The sequence below is a fragment of the Canis aureus genome, chromosome X (assembly GCF_053574225.1).
Source record: "Canis aureus isolate CA01 chromosome X, VMU_Caureus_v.1.0, whole genome shotgun sequence".
In the NCBI taxonomy this organism is placed as follows: domain Eukaryota; kingdom Metazoa; phylum Chordata; class Mammalia; order Carnivora; family Canidae; genus Canis; species Canis aureus.
The window spans coordinates 108426567-108448765 of NC_135649.1; the positions used below are offsets into that span (position 1 = coordinate 108426567).

Here is a 22199-nt window from a genome sequence, read left to right on the forward strand (position 1 = left end):
TCCCACATCAGGCTCCTGGTGCATGGAGCCTGATTCTCCCTCTGCCTGTGTCTCTGCCTCTCTGTGACTATCATAAATAAATTTTAAAAATTTTTAAAAAAAGAAACTTCCTCTTAAAAAAAATGTAGTCTTTTATAAAGTAAAAACAAGTGCCATGCAAATATGATGCCTTGGTAATGGGGATGGCCGAAAAGCCTTGCCCTTCCCGTCAAGATCCCGACCAGGTTGGGCGGGTGAAAGGGTCTAATTAAAACTAGCAGTGAGATCAGTTAATGAGTCAGCAGTAGCTGAAACCCGGAGACGCGGGCTGGTCGGTCACAAAGCAGCAGAGTCAGCTGTCAGCCAGCAGCGGGCGCCAGCGGAATCCGCCCTTTATTATGACGCTCGGGCCCCGCCCCCTCCCTCCCGGACTCCTTCTCCCGGCTCGCGGCACCGCCCTGCCACTCCGCGTGCTCCTGCGAACTCCCGGGAACCCTTCCAAAGCGCGTCACCGTCCGCTCTAACAATGGCGGGGGAGCTGGGGCGCTCAGTCGGCCACGCCTGCGCCGTAGGGCCGGGGAGGGGGCGGGGGGCGGGCCCGCCGGCGTTGGGAGGCGGGGAAAAGCGACGCAAGCGGCCGCGACGCCATTTGCTGCGGCTGAGCGTGGGCGCAGGCTGATCTCGGAAGAACTCGGTCGCGAGACTCTCCCGCGCACGCGACCCGTCCTCTCTTGCCTGCTTGCTACCGCGCGGTCCCACGCGTCGCTCCTGGGGCCCCTCGGAGGAGTAGCCGCAGCCGCCGCCGCCGCCGCCGCTCCCTAGATTGGAGTCGAAAACGCCAGGAAGCCGCCGTCACCGCCATGCCCAAGAATAAAGGTAATGCCGCCCGGACCCTGGAACCACGACTCCGCTCGGACCCGGGCTCTCCGGCCCTGACCGCGGCTTCCGGGTTTCCCAAGCCGCAGTGACCTTCCTCTCCGTAGTGCCTGTGCGCGGCTGCACCGTACGGACGCGGTTTGGGGCTTGGGAGAGGAGCTGGGAAGTTACTACTGCTACCACTTTGGCCACATTGGGGTGGAGCCGACGCCATTTTTGTAGGGCCTCCTGCGGGAGAATGTGGGCTTTTGCTCGCGATTCGCGCCAGACTGACCGCGGCGCTTTGTGGACCTGTGGGGAGACCTCCCCGAGGCGGCCAGGGTTTCGCAAATGGGCGCCTATTGGCCTTCCTGGGCGAGGAGACTTACACCCTGGAAGCACTTAGTAACTTTCAAAGGGTAATGCCCGCTCTAGGGACCAGGTACTCCTGCATGGGTTTCTTTATGGACAGTTGTTGAGTATTGAGACGACTCCTCCTTCCTTGTAAGCAGTGGACGAAACCTTGATGTATATTTGCATATTTAAGGTTCATTTCTAGAGATTTACTCTTCCCCATCCCTTTATGGGCTTTAACTTATTTTTTTTTTAATCCCCAGAACACTTGTTCCATATTTACCCACGTTTTCTATTTTTGCTTCAGATCTTGTCTATATTGTGTTGGGAGTAAAGAGCTTTTAAGTTCCTCCATTCTGAGGTTAAACGTCCACAAATTATCCGTCTCAAAAATAAATTTATGTGGAATTTCCAAAATGGAAGGTCTAATGTACCTCAAAGCAGAAGAATCCTTAAGAAATTACCCTTTCCCCCCCCCTTTTTTTAGACTGAAGGGGATGCTTATAAATTTTCAAATTGTATCTTTATAATTTTTCAAAGAAATTGTGTCAGTAGAAACCGGGAAACCTTGTATTTCCTTCAGGAGAGGATCATATTACACAATTCACAGGAAGTTTTTCTTTGGTTATTCATTCTTGAGACCCCTGCCCTGATCCAGGCCTACTTTTGTTCTCCTCTACTTCATAGCTGGCTCCAGGGATTCTTCTACCTTCTTTCCTCTTTGTAGTTGTCACTACTCATTTTATCTCCTGAGGTACTTGGTTTTGCCATTCTGTGCAAGATTTGGTGCAGTTCCCTTAGGGTACTCCATTGTCTTCGGAAATCTAACTTGCAGGTCCTTTTTGTAGCATTTTACTCTAATTATTCTGAGTGAAATCTATTTCTAAAAGTCAGTTTTCTTGTAGCCTGTCCAATCTTTTATTTTCTTTTAGATGGTAATTGGATCACCTCAGTAAGTAACTTATTCTTACCTTTTTTTCTAGTGATGAGATTTCCAATTCCTTCACTAGACTCTTAAGTTCTAATGGGCAGTAATATATCTGTCTTAATCACGTTGAATTGTTAGCACTTGACACTTAGTAGATGCTCAATAAATATTTGCTGGATTAAGTCACCTTCCTTTTGGTTGACTCCACTCTCATATAAATAATAGGTTCCCCTTCGGTTCCCAGGGAACAGGATTTCTTAGTTCATTAGCCTCTTCTAAGGTTACACTCCATTACATGGCCATAAAATAGGGGACTGATCAGGGTATGGTTAATTATGGTAAATTGGCAATCAGTGGATCGTTATCCTATAATATTTCAGCATACAAAAATATAGATAATACAAGGAACACCTGGGAATCTATTACTCTGAACTTGAAAATTAAAACAATCATTTAAAGGCCTGTTTCTCTCCATTGGAAAAACCAGAAGCCCTGTGAATATAATTTTGGGGATGGTTTCACAAAGATATAAATTGCCACAAACTGTGTGTTGACTGACTTTTGCTTTGAACTGATTATTACCAGCTTATTTCTTCTAGAATTCTCTAGATACTTTTATTACCTCAGGAAAAGGGATATCCTTTGGTCCACTCATGAAGACTATTTGGGGTAAGGTGCTCCTGCACTTGGAGGAAGTTACTACCTTTACTTTTTAAATTGCCACTCTTTAGGACTATGTGAACTACCCTTGATTGATTCTTTCAAAGAATTGCCCAACTCTGGTATATAACTCAGTAAACAAAGCTGATAGGATCCTTGTTCTAATGGAGCTTTCACTCTGGTTTGAAGAACTGGCATGAATGCCTTGGAGCCAAAGCTACTGTTCTCTTTCTAGGAAATCAGTTTTGGTATGCCCTAAGAATGTCTCACATACTGAACTCTGAGGACTCTGCGTGGGTCAGGACATTACAGAGGCTCATTTGACCATAGCATGAAGCATTGTGAGATTGCCCCCAGGACAGATAAAATGCACTTGATTTTTTTTTTTTTTTTTTTTTTTTGCACTTGATTCTTGAAGTGTCTGTCTTTGCAGTGGCTAGGTGTATTCTTTATTCTGTTAGGGTGGTGAACCTTTTGCTGCTTCTAGGTTTTTCCCATGAGTCTTTTAATATCACTACCACATACAGCCTTTCTTCCACTTTTTGAAAATGGGCACCAGTGTGGTTTTAAGTTCTGGAATGGAACAATGCTCTGGAGAAATAACCTAATGTGAGGGCCAGGAACAGAAAAAGAGAGATTAGGTTCGGATCTTCACCCCCCCACACTGAAATATGTTGAGTTAATTTTCTGAGCTTCAGTGAACTACCTGGTAAACTGGAGATAAATGACCTTTTACTTCATGGGGTGATTGTGACAAGTAAATGGGTGGCTTTATTGTATAGTGGCTAACAGTATAGTTAACTGGGGTGGGGTCACACTGCTCATTTCAAATCCCAGATCACACTTGTGATAAAGCCTTAAATAAGTCACTTTACCTTTTAAAGACTATTATCTCTTGGGAAATGAAGACAAAATAGTACCTATCTCATAGGCATAGGCTTGTTACAGGTGAGTTACTGGGACAGTGAGACCTCTACTTCAATTAAAGCATAAGATAATGGAAGAAAATATAGGTGTGTTTAAGAGGTAGATAGGTATGTTTATAGTTTGAGAGATCTATATTTAAGGTGATTGTGTTGCCACTAACAAACAAGGGTGTTGATTTAAGACCAGCTTTGTTTAAAAAAAAAAAAAGGTTTTTTTTAGTAAAATCAAGCTTGAGAGGACAGTAACCTACTCACTGGAGTCATTAGAAATAGACCAATGCTTAGTTGAAATAGTGGGCTTAAATGTAAAATTAGTAGCATATAAGTGATAGGTGAGAGAAAAATTAATTTCTTTAGAAAGTGGGTTAGCAGGTGGGAAATTGGAATTCATGAAACTAGAGGAATAGGCATAATGGGGGAGGGTGGCTGGTGAAAGTCAAGAATAGTGCAAGTGGCCCTTTAAAAGTCAGAAAAAGTTGGGAAATGATTAGTAGTGTCGTTTTAAAGTGTGAAAAAGAGGAGGGAGAGGGAACATAGAGGTATTTCGATCTTCTGTTCTAACTCCTTCACTTTACATAGTCTATAACAGATCCTGAGAGGTTTTTGTGAAAGTTCCTTTTATCCTTTCCTTCTCCCTCCCTCTGCCTGGTCCTAATTTTCTTGTTTCCATCTTAGAAATATTCCTCCTGATTGATTGTCTCTTCCTTTTCGTGGCTAGGCTCGCCTGCTTCATTGTGCATGTGTAAAGGACAATGACCAGTTTCCCACCCAAAGCATCATATCCCTCTGGTTTTTTGTTGAAGTATTTTTTAAAAATTTTTGGATAGTAAGTACATTTACAATTCAAATATCAAAAAGTATGAAAAGTGTAATCTCTTTCCTAAACATGTCCCATAGCTAACCAGTTCTCCTTCTCACAGGTGATCATTGTTAATTTTTTTGAATATGCTGTCCCAGAGGTATTTATGTATATATAAGCAAATATGAAAATGCATCTATCTTCTCCTTTTTTTTTGTTTTTTGTTTTTTCTTTTTTAAGAAATCCACAAAAGCAGGGACGAGGAGGGGCAGAGGGAGAGAGAGAATCTTAAGCAGGCTCCACCAACACACGGGGCTGCTTAATCTCACAACCCTGAGATCATGACCTAAGCTGAAACCAAGGGTCGGACACAACTGACTGAGCCACCCAGGCACCCCTGCATTTTTCTTTTTTACACCAATGGTAGCTTTATACCCTTCATCTTGCTGTATTCATTTTTAAAACTACATTATAAAGAATTTTGAATATATACAAAAGTAGGCTAGTATAATGAACCTTCAGATACTCATCTCCTGGCTCCAGACACTATCAATTCACAGCTAAACTTGAACCAGCACCATCCACACCAAATGAGTATCCAGACTTGGTCTACACATTGCCGTTGATTGACAGGTCTTTTCTTTTTAAGATTTTATTTATTTAAAGAGAGTGCACATGGTGAGGGCGGGGAGGAAGCAGAGTCACTGCTGAGTGGAGAGCCCATCGTGGAGCTCTGTCCCAGGACCTGGAGATCATGACCTGAACCAAGGCAGACTGGCCAACTGAGCCACCCAGCTGCCCCGGCCTTTGTTTTTTTGATTAGTTTTACATTTGTAGAGAAATGAGCAGAAGGTAGAATTCTCATATTACCCCAGCATGTTAACATTTTACAGGAGCCAGTATACATCTAGTATTACTAACAAGTTCATAGATTACTTTAAGGTTCCTTCTTTATGTTCACTGTGTGGGTTTTGATATATGTATAATGACATGTATCCACCATTACAATAGCATACAGAATAATTTCACTGCCCTGAAGATCTTCTGTGTTCCACATACTCCTCTGCCCTCTCCTCCCCAACTCATGGCAACTACTGATTTTTTTTTTTTTTTTTTTTTTTTTTTTGCTGTTTGTATAGTTTTGCCTTTTTCAAAATGTTACATAGTTGGAATTATACTATTCAGCCTTTATAGGTTCCTTCTTTCCCTTAACAGTTTGCATTTAAGGTTCTTTTCAGATCTTTTGGGATCTCCATAGCTCATTTCTTTTTACTGCTGAGTAATATTCCATTGTGTAGATGAATCAGTTTATTCATTCACCTACTGAAGACATCTTGGTTGCTTCCAAGTTCAGGAATTAGTGCCTTGTGTTCTTAACTTCAAATACTTTGCTCAGTGAATATTTCCTGCAGCTTTAAGATAAAATTCAAACTCTCAAAGAAGCCAGAGTTGTTCTCCCTCTACCACAAAATCAATATATCCCATTCCAGGAGCTGTAACTTTACCACCTCTTGCCCCAAGTCATCCTACTTAAACTTTTCATGGGGACATCGGGTAAAAGAGGGGGCTTATTTATTCAGAAATTTATCAGTAACCATTATATCTCCCACCTTGGCCCTTGTGGGCCACTGTAAAGGAGGGGTTCACTGAGCACTGTGCTCAATCAAGTGGCCATTGTAGTTCAGGAATTTTGATCATTGAATGCAGATGTCCTCAGGGATCTATATAATTTTATATAATACCTGTTTTTGGCTGGTTTGTGTTTTATGTCAGAGATAACCCAAAAGGAATTTCCAAGAAGGGTAAGGGAATGATGTGTTTAATATGATTGGAAATTGTAAGTTTAATACGATTGTGTGACCACATTAGATAAGTTTTTAAATTAAAATGATTTTTTAAAAGTGTATTGCGAGTCATTTATTTCTTTAATACTACTGTATAGATAATTAATGTCTTCTTCCTTAAAACCATCAGGTAAAGGAGGTAAAAATAGACGCAGAGGTAAGAATGAGAATGAATCTGAAAAAAGAGAGCTGGTGTTCAAAGAAGACGGACAAGGTAAGCATTTTTGTGAGGACTTTTTTTAGTAATAGTTTTTTCTTTTTTCTTTTTTAGTTTCCTTTTTTTCAATATGGATGGGTCTTGGGATCAAGAACCATGTTGGGCTCCCTGCTCAGCAGGCAGCTTGCTTGTTCTCCCTCTGCCTGCCACTGCTCCTGCTTGTGGCCCCTCGCCCCAATCAAATAATTTTTAGAAAACGGAATTTCAGGCAGCCCAGGTGGCTTGGAGGTTTGGCGCTGCTGCCTTCAGCCCAGGGTGTGATCCTGGAGACCCAGGATTGAGTCCCATGTCAGGCTCCCTGCATGGAGTCTGCGCCTCTCATGAATAAATAAATAAATAAATCTTAAAAAAAAAAAAAAGAAAAAAGAAAACCATTTCAGTGTCTAAATATGAAAGAACTATTCATAACCCTGAGCGATGACCTCCTGTGCCCCTCTTTGCCCTTCTGCTCCTCAGCCCTCCACACCTCTCTAGAGAGCGTCTCATCATTCCCTGGTATCCTCTGTGCAGTGAGGGTTGGAGGCATTTCTGTAAACGTCTGGGTTTCATTGTTTTCCATGAACACTCATAACTAAAAATCCATTATACGGTTCATAGGGAACTAAGCCTCAAAAGCTATGGTTAACAATTGCGTAATTTAGCAGACCTTTTCATTAGAATATGGATATTTAAGGGGTTAATTAGAAGTCTTTCCCTCACTTCTCCAGTGCTATTAGCATATAATTTCAGGATACAGAATACAGTGAAAGTGAACAATTGACCTTTATAAGCTAAGATGCATAACACTAGTTTCCCATATTTTTGAGCAATTTTTTTTTAGCAATGTCAAACCTTTGGAAAAGTCATAGTATTAGTACAATGAACTCCCTTAAGCCCTTGATGTGCGTGTTTCTTGAACATTTTAAAGTTAGTTACAAACATGAGACTTACGTTTACCATACCTGCTGCATTATGCTTCTTAACTATATATACTCTTACATAATCACAATAGAATTATCACACTTAGATAATTTAACATGACTATATTATATATCTAGTATATATTTTTGAAGTTTTCCAGTTATCCCAGTAACCCAGTAATTTCCAGCATATTTCAACAAACAACATTTTTTGTCTTTTTTTTTTTTTTTTTTTTTTTTAAGATTTTATTTATTCATGAGAGAGAGAGAAGCAGAGACACAGGCAGAGGGAGAAGCAGGCTCCATGCAGGGAACCTGATTATGGGACTTGATCCTGGGACTCTAGGACCACGCCCTGGGCCAAAGGCAGGTGCTAAACTGCTGAGCCACCCAGGGATCCCCTTTTTTTTGTCTTTTTATTAGAATTTTAGTGGTTTTATTTATGGCTGTGTATATGTAAGCTGCTTAAAATGAACCATGTTTTGTGGCTAAAAGACCTTTTCGTTTCTTAGCCTTAGTCTGAGCAAGTCACTTCAGCATTTCAGAGGCCTTTCAAAGTTAGGTCTTAGTGTATTTACAAATCAGTGGATATTCTCTCCGTAGAATAATGACTTCTAGTATAACAAAGACATTATTAACATTAAGCTATTTGTTTGCCAAATATACCAAAAATTGTGCTGAGATTAGCCTCTAAAGGATCTGAGGGACAGGAGATCCAAAATCTGGAAACAATCCAAATGTGGGAGATTGATGAGGTTTAATGTACATTTTGGGACATGCCACCTAGGTCTCCAAAAATAAAGCATATAGTTATGAAGATAGTAGTCCTTCTGCTTATTCAAAATGAGTTGTTAAAGCATTTCTGATAGCAGAGATAGCTTGTTATAGAAATGGCATTATGGAGTCTAGATTCTGGCTCTGCCATTAACTAGCTTGGTGTTTATTACCCTTTTGTATTTATTTTACTATATATATTTATTCCTAACCAGTATACCTATGTGTTCTAGTCAGTTTTGTTTTGTTTTTAGATTTATTTATCTTAGAGAGCAGAGGGGAGGGGCAGGGGCAGAGGCAGAGGGAGAGAGAATCTGAAGCAGAGTCTGCTGAGAGCATGGAGTCCGACTCAGGGATTGATCCCAAAACTGAGATCATGACCAACGCCAAAACCAAGCATCAGACTGGGCCACCCAGGGGCCCCTGTTCTAGTCCATTTTATGTGGACTTTTAAGTTGCTGTTTTGAAAAGTTGAACAGTATCCTGAATACTTCTTTTTCCTTCCTCCAGAGTATGCTCAAGTAATCAAAATGTTGGGAAATGGACGATTAGAAGCAATGTGCTTTGATGGTGTAAAGAGGTTATGTCACATCAGAGGGAAATTGAGAAAAAAGGTAGGTGTGGAAATTTGTTTTACTTAAAATTGTGATTAAGGGAGGGAAATGGCTCTATAGTTTTTATGGATCAAGGACCTCATTTTTGTAAGTTCCCCAAAGATTTCAGTAAAACAGTGACTTGCCTATGATAAATGAAAGCCACAAACTCCTTAATGGTAACTGTATGGATTCCATTTCCATTTAAAGACACCATTTGTATCACCTATGTTTCTGCTCAGAATGTTTAACCTGAATCTAGTTATGAAGAAACAATCAGCAAATCCAAATTGAGGGAGACAGGCAAAACAAATGGCCTGGCTTTTAATACAATGTTAGTGATCTTGCGGGGGAGAGGGAAACTATTCCAGTTGAATGGAGATGAAAGAGACCTAATGTTAAAGGGGTAAGTGGCCCATGTTTGGATACTGGTTTGAGGGTAGGGGAAATAGTTGTAAAGAGTGTTAAGAAAAATTGAATATGAATTATATTAAGTATTCTGGTGATACTCAATTTTCTGAGTGGGCCAGGTTGGAAAGGAATGTTGGAAAGGAATGCTTAATTTCCTATCACAGTGGGTGTTGAGGCAGATATATTAATCAAGTTGGGTAAAAGTCCTTCCAAGTCTGATTTTATGGGTATTTTTTTAATCTCGTTTCCAAACTATAAAGGAGTTTTGCTAGCTTTGTGTATGTGGGTTGGTGGAAGGAAGAGAGGGAAGGAAATAAAAGCATTTATTAGAAATACATTTCTAACTTTGTATTCTCACATGTAATGGATGGACAACTAACCACTTGGAGTAATTCACTATTAAAAATTCCTTACTAATTTCTAATCATTCTTCTGGAATTAATAAAATGTCAAGTAGTTAAATAAGAGTGTTATTTTTTTTTAATATCTCAAATTATACAAGATTTGAAACATGCTCAGCTGCTTACTGTAGTTTTTTTCCCCTAATTCTAAATATAGGTACTTCATCCACAGTTGGGTGAATAGTATTTTATGGAAAGACTGACGCAGTGTTGCTTTGATTCTTTATTTTTAAATATGACATGCATTGACTTTTCTTTCATAGGTTTGGATAAATACCTCAGACATTATATTGGTTGGTCTCCGAGACTACCAGGTAAAAAAAAAATTTTTTTTTCCCCATTTATGTGATTGAATTTCAGTGAGCCATTAATGTTTAGAAGTTAAGTCATGACCATATTCGACCAGTTCCACCCCAATATGCTGCTCACAAGTGTGTCCACAAACATTTCTTAAGGGCCAGGTATTTTTTAGGTGTTGTGCTAGGTACCCTAGGCATCATGATTCCCAAATGGCCATTCTGGGGAGTCCACGTTTCCACTCTGGATAAAATAACAACGTGAATTTTTCATGAAGCTAAATGGCCCTTTTTCCTTTTTTTGGTATTTAAAAAGTTGAGTTTTTTGGAATGAGTAATGTTACATAGTGGTTGTTTTGTTTGTGTTCTTATTTGTCAAAATAAAAATTTAATCTTATGTTGGACCTCTGTGGAAATTTTTCTTTTCTTTTTAATTTATACGTGTTGAAATCAAAATCTGGAGACTGTTACTGTGGTGGATACAACTGAATGAGTCAAGCTGCCATCCCAGAGAATGCCTGGTAGTGAAAAGAATGACAGGCACACTAGTAATTACAATACAAACCATGATAGAAGTATGTGCCCTAAATTTGGATGAGCATTTAGAGGAAAAAATGGTAGTTGCCCTTCATGATCTCAACCTGGAGACTACTCATTTTGGGTCTGTGTAGTTCATTTGAATGCTTTTCTGCCTATTGGAACTCATCATCATATATTGTGAGTGACGTTTCTATTTTTATAACCTTGATCCTGCTTCGATTTTTTAAAATATATATTCCAGAATAAAGAACTAAGATCTTTATTCTAAATCATTGTTTTTTAACCATGAGTGAATTTTTTCCTCCAGGGGCCATTTGACAGTATCTGAGATATTTCTGGTTGTCACAACTGAGGGAGGCAGTGTTGTTGGCATATAATGGATAGAGACCAGGGGTGATGTCAAATATTCTGCCTTGCACAGGATAGTCCCTACAACAAAGAATTACCTAGCCCAAAATATCAATAGTGGTGAGGTAGAAAAGCTTGCTTTAATTCATACCATTTTTGGATGCCTGGGTGGCTCAGTCATTTAAGCATCTGACTCTTGATTTTGGCTCAGGTCATGATGTCAGAGTCATGAGATTGAGCCCTCCTTGCTGGGCATGGAGCCTGCTTAAGATTCTTGCTCTCTTTGTGTCCCCATCCCCTCCCCCACAAGCCTGCATTCTCTAATAAAACACCATTTTAATGTCCATTTTCTTCTTTTGATCTTAAAAATAACCCCAAAAGTAGGAAGAATAATTCTGTTTGACAGAATAAAGAAACCAAAGTTTGAAAAGATAAAACATACTGACTATAAAATGATAGCCAAGACCATCCTTGTCTGATTATTAAACTCCCAAAAACCACCTTCTCTACCTCTGCCACTTAAAGCATGGTCCAGGGACCAGTGGCATCATGGCTTTTGGGGACTTGTTAGAATTGCAGGTTTTTTGACCCCACCCCAGTCTTCCTAAATTGGAATATACATTTTAACAGTTTCCCTTTGAGCGTCTATAAACATAGTTCAAGAATTCCTGGTTTGAATCACACTGCCTTTGCATCAGTGATTGTTTTCATAGCCATTAGGACCTGCTTTTAGGTCCAAAGAACCTTTTGAAGTTGAAACAACCAACTTCAACACTTCTTCCTTAACTGAGTCAGATTCTTTTCCAATGGGAAAATGTGAACAATCTATGACAGTAGTTTTCAGTGGTACATTTGCATCAGAAACACTTAAAAAGCTTTTAAAAATACAAATTCATGAGCTTCACTCCACTTCTACTAACATATCTTCTGGAAATGTAAAGACTCCACTGGACATTCCATTCAGTTCATATTCTATGAACCACTGATTCATGGAAATGTATATTAATTTCCTTAGGTTATTACACAGTTTCTGGTGGTTGTTTTGTTTTTAAGATTTATTTATTTGAGCGAGAGGGAGAAGGGGAGAAGCAGACTCCTTGCTGAGCAGAGAGCCCGACATAGGGCTCCATTGACCTGGACTGACAGCAGACGCTTAACTGACTGAGCCACCCAGGTGCCCCCGCAATCTTAGTTTTAGACTGTTTAATCCTGTAAATTATGGTTCCAGAGAATTTTTGTATTTCAAAAGACTTCTAATCAAAACATAATAGTAAATAACCTAAAAGATTGGGTTTGCACAGTTCTGCTCTTGTTAAAGTGAGATCTGTAAATATCTTCCTTAAGCTTGTTGATCATTATTCATTTATGTAGCTTCATACTATAATCCTGAGGATGTTCTTTAGAAGGTAGGAGATAAGTTTACATTTTAAAGGGGCTTTTTTTTTTTTTAAGATTTTATCTATTTGAGAGAGCACACAAGCAAAGTGAGGGTCAGAAGGGGAAGGAGAGGGAGAAACAGACTCCCCACTGGGTGGGGAGCCTGATGCAGGTCCCCATACCAGGACCCTGAGATAATGAATGACCCAAGGAGAAGTCAGAAGCCTAGCCAACTGAGCCATCCAGGTGCCCCCTAATAATTATTTTTAAAATTTTAATTCCAGTATAATTAACTGTATAGTCATTCAGCAATTCCATACATCACCCAGTGATCATGACAAGTGCACTGGGTAGGAAAAAACTTTAAAATGTGAAAAAAAGTATGTAACAACAGGGAAATTTGATTTTTTTTATCCAGTTTTAAAATAATTTGTGAAATAATGGATAATATTTTGGCATAATTAGTTCTAAAAGTTAATGGTCTCTTTCAGGATAATAAAGCCGATGTAATTTTAAAATACAATGCAGATGAAGCTAGAAGTCTGAAGGCTTATGGCGAGCTTCCAGAGCATGGTAATGTCTGAGTTGTTTTATTAACCTGTCATAAGGTGTTAGTACTTGGTGTTATTTAGATAAAAGGATTTTGGTAGAATTTTGTGGGTTTTACTTTTTTGCTTACATGGTTTTTATTTATTTATTTATTTGTTTTAATTAATTAATTAATTTTTTATTTATTCATGAGAGAGAGCAAGAGAGAGGCAGAGACACAGGCAGAGGGAGAAGCAGGCTCCTTGCGGGGAGCCTGATGTGGGACTCAATCCTGGGTCTCCAGGATCACACCCTGGGCCAAAGGCAGGCACCAAACCGCTGAGCCACCCAGGGATCCCCACATGGTTTGTTTTAAATATGCCTATTTATACTTCATAATACTGACTACCTTAAGAAAAAAGTTACTGGGATTCTGTCCTTAATAAATATGTTTTCTGGTGTGGAGTTATATTTTATAAACTCTGAACTTCTGCATAATACCAAAGGAATAATTTTGTTCAGTATTTTACAGTAACTTTCTCAAGATTGTCAGTGTTCATCTACTTAAATGTGAAGCAAGGATAGTAGGTACTGTTGAATTTTTTAAAGTCGGTTTTCAATTTTTCTTTTTTTTTTTAAAGATTTTATTTATTTATTCATGAGAGAGAGAGGGAGAAGCAGGCTCCATGCAGGGAACCCGATGTGGGACTCAGTCCCAGGTCTCTAGGATCACGCCCTGGGCCGAAGTTGGCGCTAAACCACTGAGCCACCTAGGCTGCCCATGTGGAAAACTTAAAAGTCTTTCATAACCTCACCAAAGGGGGAATGTACTCTACATACTATTTTGTAAACCTACCTTTTCCATTTGGTGGTTTTGTTTTGTAGTGTTTTTTTGTTTTGGGTCTTGCATATTATTCTGAAAACAATATAATTTTACTTCAGCATGAAAATCCTGCTAAGTTATTTACTTGACATTTTCAGTCCAGAAAATGCTAGTATATTGGGGAATAAGACCAGCACCTCTCAGTTCATTTTCATTGCTTCTGACTAAATTTTCTGATTGATGAGTCTGGTGACTGGTAAGTCTAACCATTTTTTTTAGGCACAGCTGGAAGTTGTATAGTTTCAGAATTTGTGTAACTGGATCCTGCCTTACTAAAAATATCTTTCTGAAATAAATAGTTGGGACTATATCAAACAAAATGCTTTTGCATAGTGAAGGGAACCAACAAAACAAAGCGGCAACCTATTGGATGGAAGAAAATACTTACAAATGATAAATCTGATAAATGGTTAATAACCAAAATATATACAGAACTCCTACGATTTAATGCCTAAAAAACCTGCTGTATAATCCAATTAAAAATGGGCAGAGGACCTGAATAGACACTTTACACAGAAGACATACAAATGGCCAACAGACCTATGAAAAGATAGCTTAGCATCACTAATCATCAGGAAAATGCAAATCAAAACTACAGTGAGATATCCCCTCACACCAGTCCAGAATAGCTAGTATCAAAAAGAGAAAAGGAACCTTTGTGCACTATTGGTAGAAATACAAACTGGTATAGCCAGTGTAGAAAACTGGAGGTTCCTCAAAAAGTCAAAAATACCATTCAATCTGGTAATTCCACTACTGGTTATTTACCCAAAGAAAACAAAAACACTTATTGAAAAGATGTATGTACCCCTATTGAGCATTATTTACAGTAGCCAAGGTACAGAAACAATCGAAGTGTCCACTGATAGATAATGCATAAAGAACATGTAATTGATACACAATGGAATATTACTCAGACATAAAAACAAAGGAAATCTTGCCATTTGCAGTAACATGGATTGATCTAGAAGGTATTATGCCAAGTGAAATAAATCAGAGACAAATACCATAATGGTTTCACTTACATGTGGCATCTAAAAAAACAAATGAACAAACAAGAGAGAAATAGACTCCTAGAGAACATAAACTAGTGGTTGCTGGAGGGTTGGGGAGTAGGTGAAATAGATGAAGGGGATTAAGAAATAGTGTCAATTCTAAAGTCATGCCTGAAAAGTGCAGCATGGGGAATATAGTCAGTAATATTGTAATAACTTCGTGTGGTGACAGATGGTAACTGCTTATTCTGGTGAGCTTATAGTGTATATGTATAATTATCAACTATGTTGTGCACTTGAAAACTAATGTATATGTCAGCTCTACTTGAATGGATAGAAGTTTGACTCATAAGAGTCTTAGAGTTCAACATTTGGTATCAGACCACTTCTTTTAGCAGACGCTCATTTTAATATCATCTTGGTTATATGAGCATATTTGTTATTGTTTCTTTAGCTAAAATCAATGAAACTGATACATTTGGTCCTGGAGATGACGATGAAATTCAGTTTGATGACATTGGAGACGATGATGAAGACATTGATGATGTGAGTAGATGGATCTTGCATTTTCCAACTTTGGTTTCTGAATTATCCACAGAGAAACCAGCTCTTTTTCCTATCTTCCTTTAAACTAAAAATGTTGAATAGAGTATATTTCAAGACTTGGCCGTATTATTGAGAAGACAACTAGTCAAACTATTATACTTTGGGAATTCTTATAATCTTTTCAACATTTCTTCCAGAAAAGATCAGTATTTGCTTTGGCGATATGAATGCTAGCGTTGGAATCATAACTTGTTTAAGAGTGTCTGGAGAGAGAAATATTTTGAAATTTAGCCAACAGTTTTAAGAAATAGAAGATCTTCTCAAAAGATTTTATTTATTTATTTTAGAGAGCATGTGGTGGGGAGGGACAGGGGGGTTGCAGAGAAAGAGAGAGAGGATCCCAAGCAGACTCTGCCCTATGCGTGAAGCCCAACGTGGGGCTCGATCCTACAAACCTGAGCCAAAACCAAGAGTTGGACACTTGACTGAGCCACCCATATGCCCCAAAAGGTCTCCATTGTAATAAGGTTTTTATTTAGTTATTTTAAAGATTTTATTTATTTATTCATGAGAGACACAGAGAGATGGAGAGGCAGAGGGAGAAGCAGGCTCCATGCAGGGAGCCCAACGTGGGACTCAATCCTGGGTCCCCAGGACCACACCCCGGGCCGAAGGCGGTGCTAAACCACTGAGCCACCCAGGCTGCCCAACGAGGCTTCTTCCTCCCCCCCCCCCAGGCTTCTAATAATATATGTTGTAATTCCAGGGGTGCCTGGGCGATTCAATCGGTTGAGCATCTGACTCTTGATTTCAGCTCAGGTTGTGATCTTAGGGTCATGAGAATCAGGCTCTGCGCTTGGGGTAGAGTATGCTTAAAACTCCTTCTCCTCCTTCTGCCCCTTCCCCACATATGTGGTCTTTATCTAAATGTTTAAAATTGAGACCTTTTGCCAATTATGTTCTTTTAGCTGTTGGATATGCAGTGTTGACAAACTCTTGGTTTAGAGTTGGTGTTTTAGGAAAATGTATTATTTTTCTGAAAGGTGAAGCAGTTATGCTCACAAGAGTAAATGCCCTTTTTTGTTAACATAAATGAAATTCATACTTAGTTTTTGGCAATATAAACTTATTAAATAATTGGGGTAGTATTATAAGTTACTCATAAATCCAGTTTGGTCTCTTTTTTTCAACTCCTTAAAAAATAAAGTTCAGAACCCACCTGTGTATATAAACGTAAAAATAATTTTGCTAATGTTTGGTTTGATTCAAAGATGAAATTTTAGTGTACCTGGGGCAATTGTTCCTAAGACTGCAACACAATTACTGGAGCCTTTCAAAAACACAAAGGTTCATCTTGGGAAAATTTGAGTTAGACATCACAAGTGATCCCCACTACCAGAATTCGATCATTAACATTTTTTATACCTGATTTATCACATATCTTCTTATATCTTTACCCATTAATTCATCTTATATTTTGATGCATCTTAAGACCATTTAGAATACTCAGGATGGGGGATCCCTGGGTGCCTTAGTGGTTTAGCACCTGCCTTTGGCCCAGGGCGCGATCCTGGAGTCCTGGGATGGAGTCCCACGTCGAGCTCCTGGCATGGAGCCTGCTTCTCCCTCCTCCTGTGTCTCTGCCTCTCTCTCTCTCTCTCTATCATAAATGAATGAATGAATGAGTGAATACTCAGGATGAATTAAGGATTTGAGTACATATCCTCCATGCGTATATGCATTTATGAATTTTTATATAAACATTTTTTTAAGATTTTATTTATTTATAGAGACAGAGAGAGGGGCAGAGAGAAAAGCAGGCTCCATGCAGAGAGCCTGACGTGGGACTCATCCAGCGTCTCCAGGATCATGCCCTGGGCTGCAGGCGGCGCTAAACCGCTGCGCCACCGGAGCTGCCCAAACACATTTTTTAAATGTACTTCCCTTTAGAGACCCTGAGCCACAGAATTCTTGTGACTGAATTGTTTTTTTTTTTTTTTTTTTTTTCTGAATTGTTAATGATACTTTGACAGTAGATTTATCGATTATACTCAGTGACCAGACCTGACATGGAATTGTGTTGTAAATTAAGGGGCAAGCCAAACATTTTTGGAGCTGGATTAGAAGGCCTCTGTTGGAAATTAAGAACCTAACCAGAGTACACATTTGAAAATGAAGCCACATACACAGAGGTGATAGGTTGAGGATCTAGATAGGGTTAAGATTCTCTAAGAAAAAACTTGTGAATCTGTGCCAGTGATTCCTTGAACTGGACCCAGTAAGCTCTCAGGGAAAGACATGGTAAAAGATGGTGGATACTAAAGGAATTTGAGTTATCTTCAACATTTTGCAAGGGTTGCCTTGTTTATCACCTGAGAACTTTTTCTGGACATTTCTCCAGATGGCTTATAGGTATGCTAGCCTTCTTTCCTATAACCAGGTTGAGAGGAGAATTTGGTCATTGTCATACTTGGGCTCTTTCTCTAATAATACTCCTTTGTGTCTGCTCCCACCCTAGAATACAAAATCTCTCATCACTAACACAAAAGGGAAGAAACACTAAACTTTATTAAGAATATTTTGCATAAAAAATAAATAAAAAATATTTTGCATAACGTGACATTTTGAAGGAGGTTGTAAAGATTTTACTGGCAACAAACTAATTGAGAAAAACTCGGTGTATAGAATTTCCTCTTCAAAGATAGCCTTAAGGTTTGCAAGCCTCCTTTATGCGGTAGACTGCTGGAATATAAGAATTCTTTTGTTTGATTTGATATTCTTTTCCCTTCCAGATCTAAATTGAATTCAACATTTTACATTCCAATTTCTCTGAGGATTGTTCCAACAATTTGGATTTTGGCTGTGACCTGTTAAAGAAGATTAAAATTTCATTAGCATGAGTGCAATTTGTTAAAGCAGATTGATTTGTTTCTAAGGTATTTCTTTAAAAACCGAATTCTCTTAAGTGAAATGTTAAGCCCCCTTTTTTCTTTTGATGTATTGGAGCTTATGGGTAAAAAACTACATCGACTGTTTTTAAAAGGAAGGGGGAAATGCATTACTGCCTTTCCTACTTTGACCATTTTCCATTAAGTGAATGTTCTGAATAAACCATTTACCCTACACTCATGGATTATGACTAAGCCCTAACTTTGGCCTGTTGACTGTACAGTGATTTTCTGTATATTCCAGTTACTTAAATGTTCCCTTGAGATTTTGATACAAATTGAGGCGGCAGAAATCTGCATTTGAGGTAAAAAATGATTAGGTCTGCTTTTCATATTTAAGTAGCATGTGGCTATTTTTGTACTAATTTTGATATCATGTACATTCTTTTCATGATATTATTTTGCCACTATAAATGTATCAACAAAAATGCATTTCCAAAATGTAAGTTTTAGAACCTGGGTTTTACTAGCAATTTTTAATTTGTAAGGTTAGTAGTTACAAGAATTGAACAGTAGGTGGCACCCAGTCATCTTAAACTGAAATAGTGATATAGTTGTCATTTTTTTTCCTAAATGTGCATAGGAAATTTCCCAAAACAAAAGATTGTTTTGATCATATGCATGTATGTAGAATATTTTTGAAGAACAAAAATATTGTTAAGTGTCATTTTATTTCAGAAGTCATAAACATATAAGCTACAATTTTGAGTGCTTTATAAACACTTAAATTATATATAAATGAAAATTTAATTTCCTAAAAACTGTACAAATTAAGCCTTTTTCAAACTATCCCTAAGCTGGGAAAAGAGGAGGGAATAACAGTTTACTGAAAAGATGGTTTCTCATTTCTAAATGGAAGAGCTACAGCTGAGAAATACAATAAAGACAATGTCATGCTGCAGAGTATATTATACCCTTACTTTGTGCTTAGGATGTATTTTATTGTGTGTAAAGATTTGTTTTGTTTGTATTTTATTGGGAATTTGGATTTTCCCTTATTTAGTTTTTGTTCTCAACTCTACTGAGATGAAATTAAGGGCTGGGCTATTTAGACCATACTAGCCACATTGAAATCTTATGCAACTTTGAAAGAAGAGATCCATCATTTAGATTGTGAAGCTTTTATTCAACTGGTCTCCAGAGATGTTTTCAATGATGAAAGTACTCCAAAGGGAAATAAACCTTCATGTGGCTTCAAAACATAAGCACATCTTCTCTAATCTCATGTTTATTCCTTAGTGTGCAAACTGGAATCAGAATCTGAGGTACTATAAAACATTATTAAATCAAAGAATAGAAATGAGTAGACAGTTGGAATTTGTATTTCTTACTCTGTGGAATTCTGAATGCTTACCTAGATGGAATGAGCCTGAGACCATGGGCTGGTTTTTAATACTTGTAAGAAACTAGTCTTGAAGAATCAACTTAATGATTATCTTCATCAAAATCTAAACTTCCTAAGATATTTAGGCTTCTGTACGAAAAGTGGCCAAATTTGTGGTGTATATATAGATCCTTTTTCTGTGTTATTTTACCAAGAAAGTTGTAACTCTGCATTTGTGGTACAGTTCATGGTAGTGATGGTACAACTCATGTTAGTTTTTCTACTTATCTCCTCTAACAAATATGGTTCATCTGAAGATTCTTAAAATTACAGCTATGACCCCTATCCGTGTGTGTTAGTGATATTTTTTTTCCTTGCCTAGGTAGTAACAGCTCAATCTAGTGCCATTGCATCCTGGAAAATCTCAAATCATGATTATAAAATGGTAAAATTCTAGGTCCTATGCAACACTACTTGGAGGGATTGTTTTACTAACTTGTCTTTAATGTGAAAATTTATTGATTATATTTCAAATGAGGAATGGAAGTGGTCCTTAGTTGGGTTTTTTGTTTTGTTTTTTGGTATGTGTACGTGTGTTGTTTTTTTTGAGTTTGGTTGTTTTTTTTTGTTTTGTTTTTGGTTGGGTGGGGGGTTGGTTATATATACTCTTTGATTCCCGTAACACAATGCTATAAGGTATGCCCTGAAAGACAATAAAATGTTTGAAATCCAAGAATAATGGTTCTTCCTGCTAAGTGGGTATAATAATTATTACTAATTAATTTGATGGGCTTGCATTTTTCATGCAGTGTTGATTCTGCTTCCAGTTAGAGTACATATGGTGGCTCAACAACCAAACCAAGTATTTGTGTGAAAAAAGATTTGCCAAAACTTAATTGCTTGACTGTTGAATCTGTTTTAAACATCCAGCCTCTTAAGAGACCACCTCTTAAGGATCCTGTAAACTATGCATGATAAAAATTCTTGTATTTTATTAAGGAATGGCCGTTGGTTTACTCACCACATCTACAGAATCATGGCTGTGAACATAGTTGGTTACAAAACTCCTTGTAACTTGTAGTTTAACTTAATCTCATCTATCTTGTATAAATATTAAATTATAGGATGGTGAAGAACATCTTTAGTAGATATAAACTGCTGTCAGTGTTGACTTCAGAGTAATCAAGTAGGTAAAAGCATGTTTGAAATAAAAATATCTAGCTGGATTTATACTTTATTTGTATTGTTTACAGATTTTAAAATAATCCAGTATTAACTGTAGCTTGACAGTTAAAGTATCAGAATGAAAGTGAGGTTCTTTATGTTACCTATCATAACAATTTTATAAAGATCTGTATTGGTAGGAGACATTTAGATCTTTATCCTGCTTAGCAAGAGGAAGTTTCACTTATACTGTTTGGATTCCCATGAACTTTTACATACCACATTTGTGTTTTTGATTTATCTTAAACTGTCATTCTTTTTATACTCATTTCTTCCTAGTCAGCAGAGAACAAAATCTTTAGTCTCACTACAGCTGCGTTAAGACACTAACTTCTCAGGTACAGAGTAAACCAAGGAATTTGGAGAGTACTGGAGTGGGTCAATCCTTTCTTCCCCCCAGCTGCTGTGTACTTAAGAGTCAGTGTGATAGAGTGAAGAGCATGAGCCCTGGGGTCACGAGGCCTGTGCCCTAACCCCCACTCTACCCTTTACCTGCAAGTGACCATAGGCACCTTCCCACACTTGTGAGTTTCAGGCTCCTCACCTGTAAGATGGGGATGATGAGAACAGTACCTGCAAAATTTGTGGGAGGACTAATTATGTGTCCATATGTGTAATGCACCTAGAGCAGTGTCTGCCGCTTTTCACTTGGTATCCAGGACTGTAGAAGATTAAATAAGCACATCTTTTATATTCTCTATTTACCATTTCTTTCACTTGCAGTCTTTGGTTCCTATAATAAAAGAAACTTGTAGAATATATATATTCATATATTCATGTTGATACAATATTTAAAATAAATGCTACCATCCTCATTTAATTCAGCATAAGACTAACAGAAGTCTCTAAATTGCTTAAAGATGGATGTTTTGCAAAATACCAACTACTCTATATTTCTTTAGAGAACGTTTATAGTTATTGATAGTTCTGGTCATTTCATTATTTAGTCTAATGAGTCCTTTTACTATGTATAGATTTATGACAGCTAATTAGTACTGACTGATTTGGAGGTTTGGACTTATGTAAGAAAAAGTCCCATCATTTGGACTTATGTACAAAAAATTGGATGCAAACTATTACAATTAGAAAATAAAATATGAAATAACTTTTAACAGTATGCAGTTGATTCTTTTCGAACTGTTTTATTTTTTTTAACTGTTTAAATTTATATTCATGATTCTTTTCTGAAAACCAATTGTGATTGAGGGAAAATGTATACTTTGTATTACAGTTGTTTTTGAATGAATACATTCAGACTCCAGATATGGGGTTGCGTTTTGTAGGTGAGTGATTTGGTTACAACCATGTGCAGAAGACATTTTCTAATATTTCTAATAGTAGATCAGTTGTCCAGAATGACCTCAGATTGCCAAAATCACATTCACTGGACCTTATTTTGTGTTCTGCAGAGATACATGGATGAAGCAGATATCCTGGTCAACTTGCTCACTTTCCCCCCCCTCCCCCAGCCTGCTCACTTTTTAAAACTGTCTTTTCTGTTTAAATCCAGGCTTTGTTCAGTTTACAGTTTGATAATGGGCAGATCAAAA

At 38.0% G+C, this 22199-nt stretch overlaps 1 protein-coding gene and 1 long non-coding RNA gene across 2 annotated transcripts; both read left to right on the forward strand.

Moving 5' to 3' along the window:
- Positions 1–604: 604 nt before the first annotated feature.
- Positions 605–21761, forward strand: EIF1AX (eukaryotic translation initiation factor 1A X-linked). The gene is made up of 7 exons (XM_077888997.1): positions 605–855; positions 6476–6559; positions 8746–8849; positions 9904–9954; positions 12693–12774; positions 15062–15153; positions 17946–21761. Exons 1-7 carry the CDS (start codon positions 840–842, stop codon positions 17949–17951), a joined length of 435 nt encoding a protein of 144 aa, XP_077745123.1. The 5' UTR covers positions 605–839; the 3' UTR covers positions 17952–21761.
- Positions 3242–4660, forward strand: LOC144308465 (uncharacterized). Its single transcript, XR_013374933.1, has 3 exons — positions 3242–3724; positions 4421–4528; positions 4623–4660. It is a non-coding gene; the product is annotated as an uncharacterized LOC144308465 (long non-coding RNA).
- Positions 21762–22199: the final 438 nt, after the last annotated feature.

Bases quoted from the DNA above. Each gene is read 5' to 3' on its own strand.
- EIF1AX (XM_077888997.1), top strand. The intron at 8,850-9,903 runs GTAGGTGTGGAA...TTTCTTTCATAG, and splicing joins GAGGGAAATTGAGAAAAAAG to GTTTGGATAAATACCTCAGA. The intron at 12,775-15,061 runs GTAATGTCTGAG...TTGTTTCTTTAG, and splicing joins TGGCGAGCTTCCAGAGCATG to CTAAAATCAATGAAACTGAT.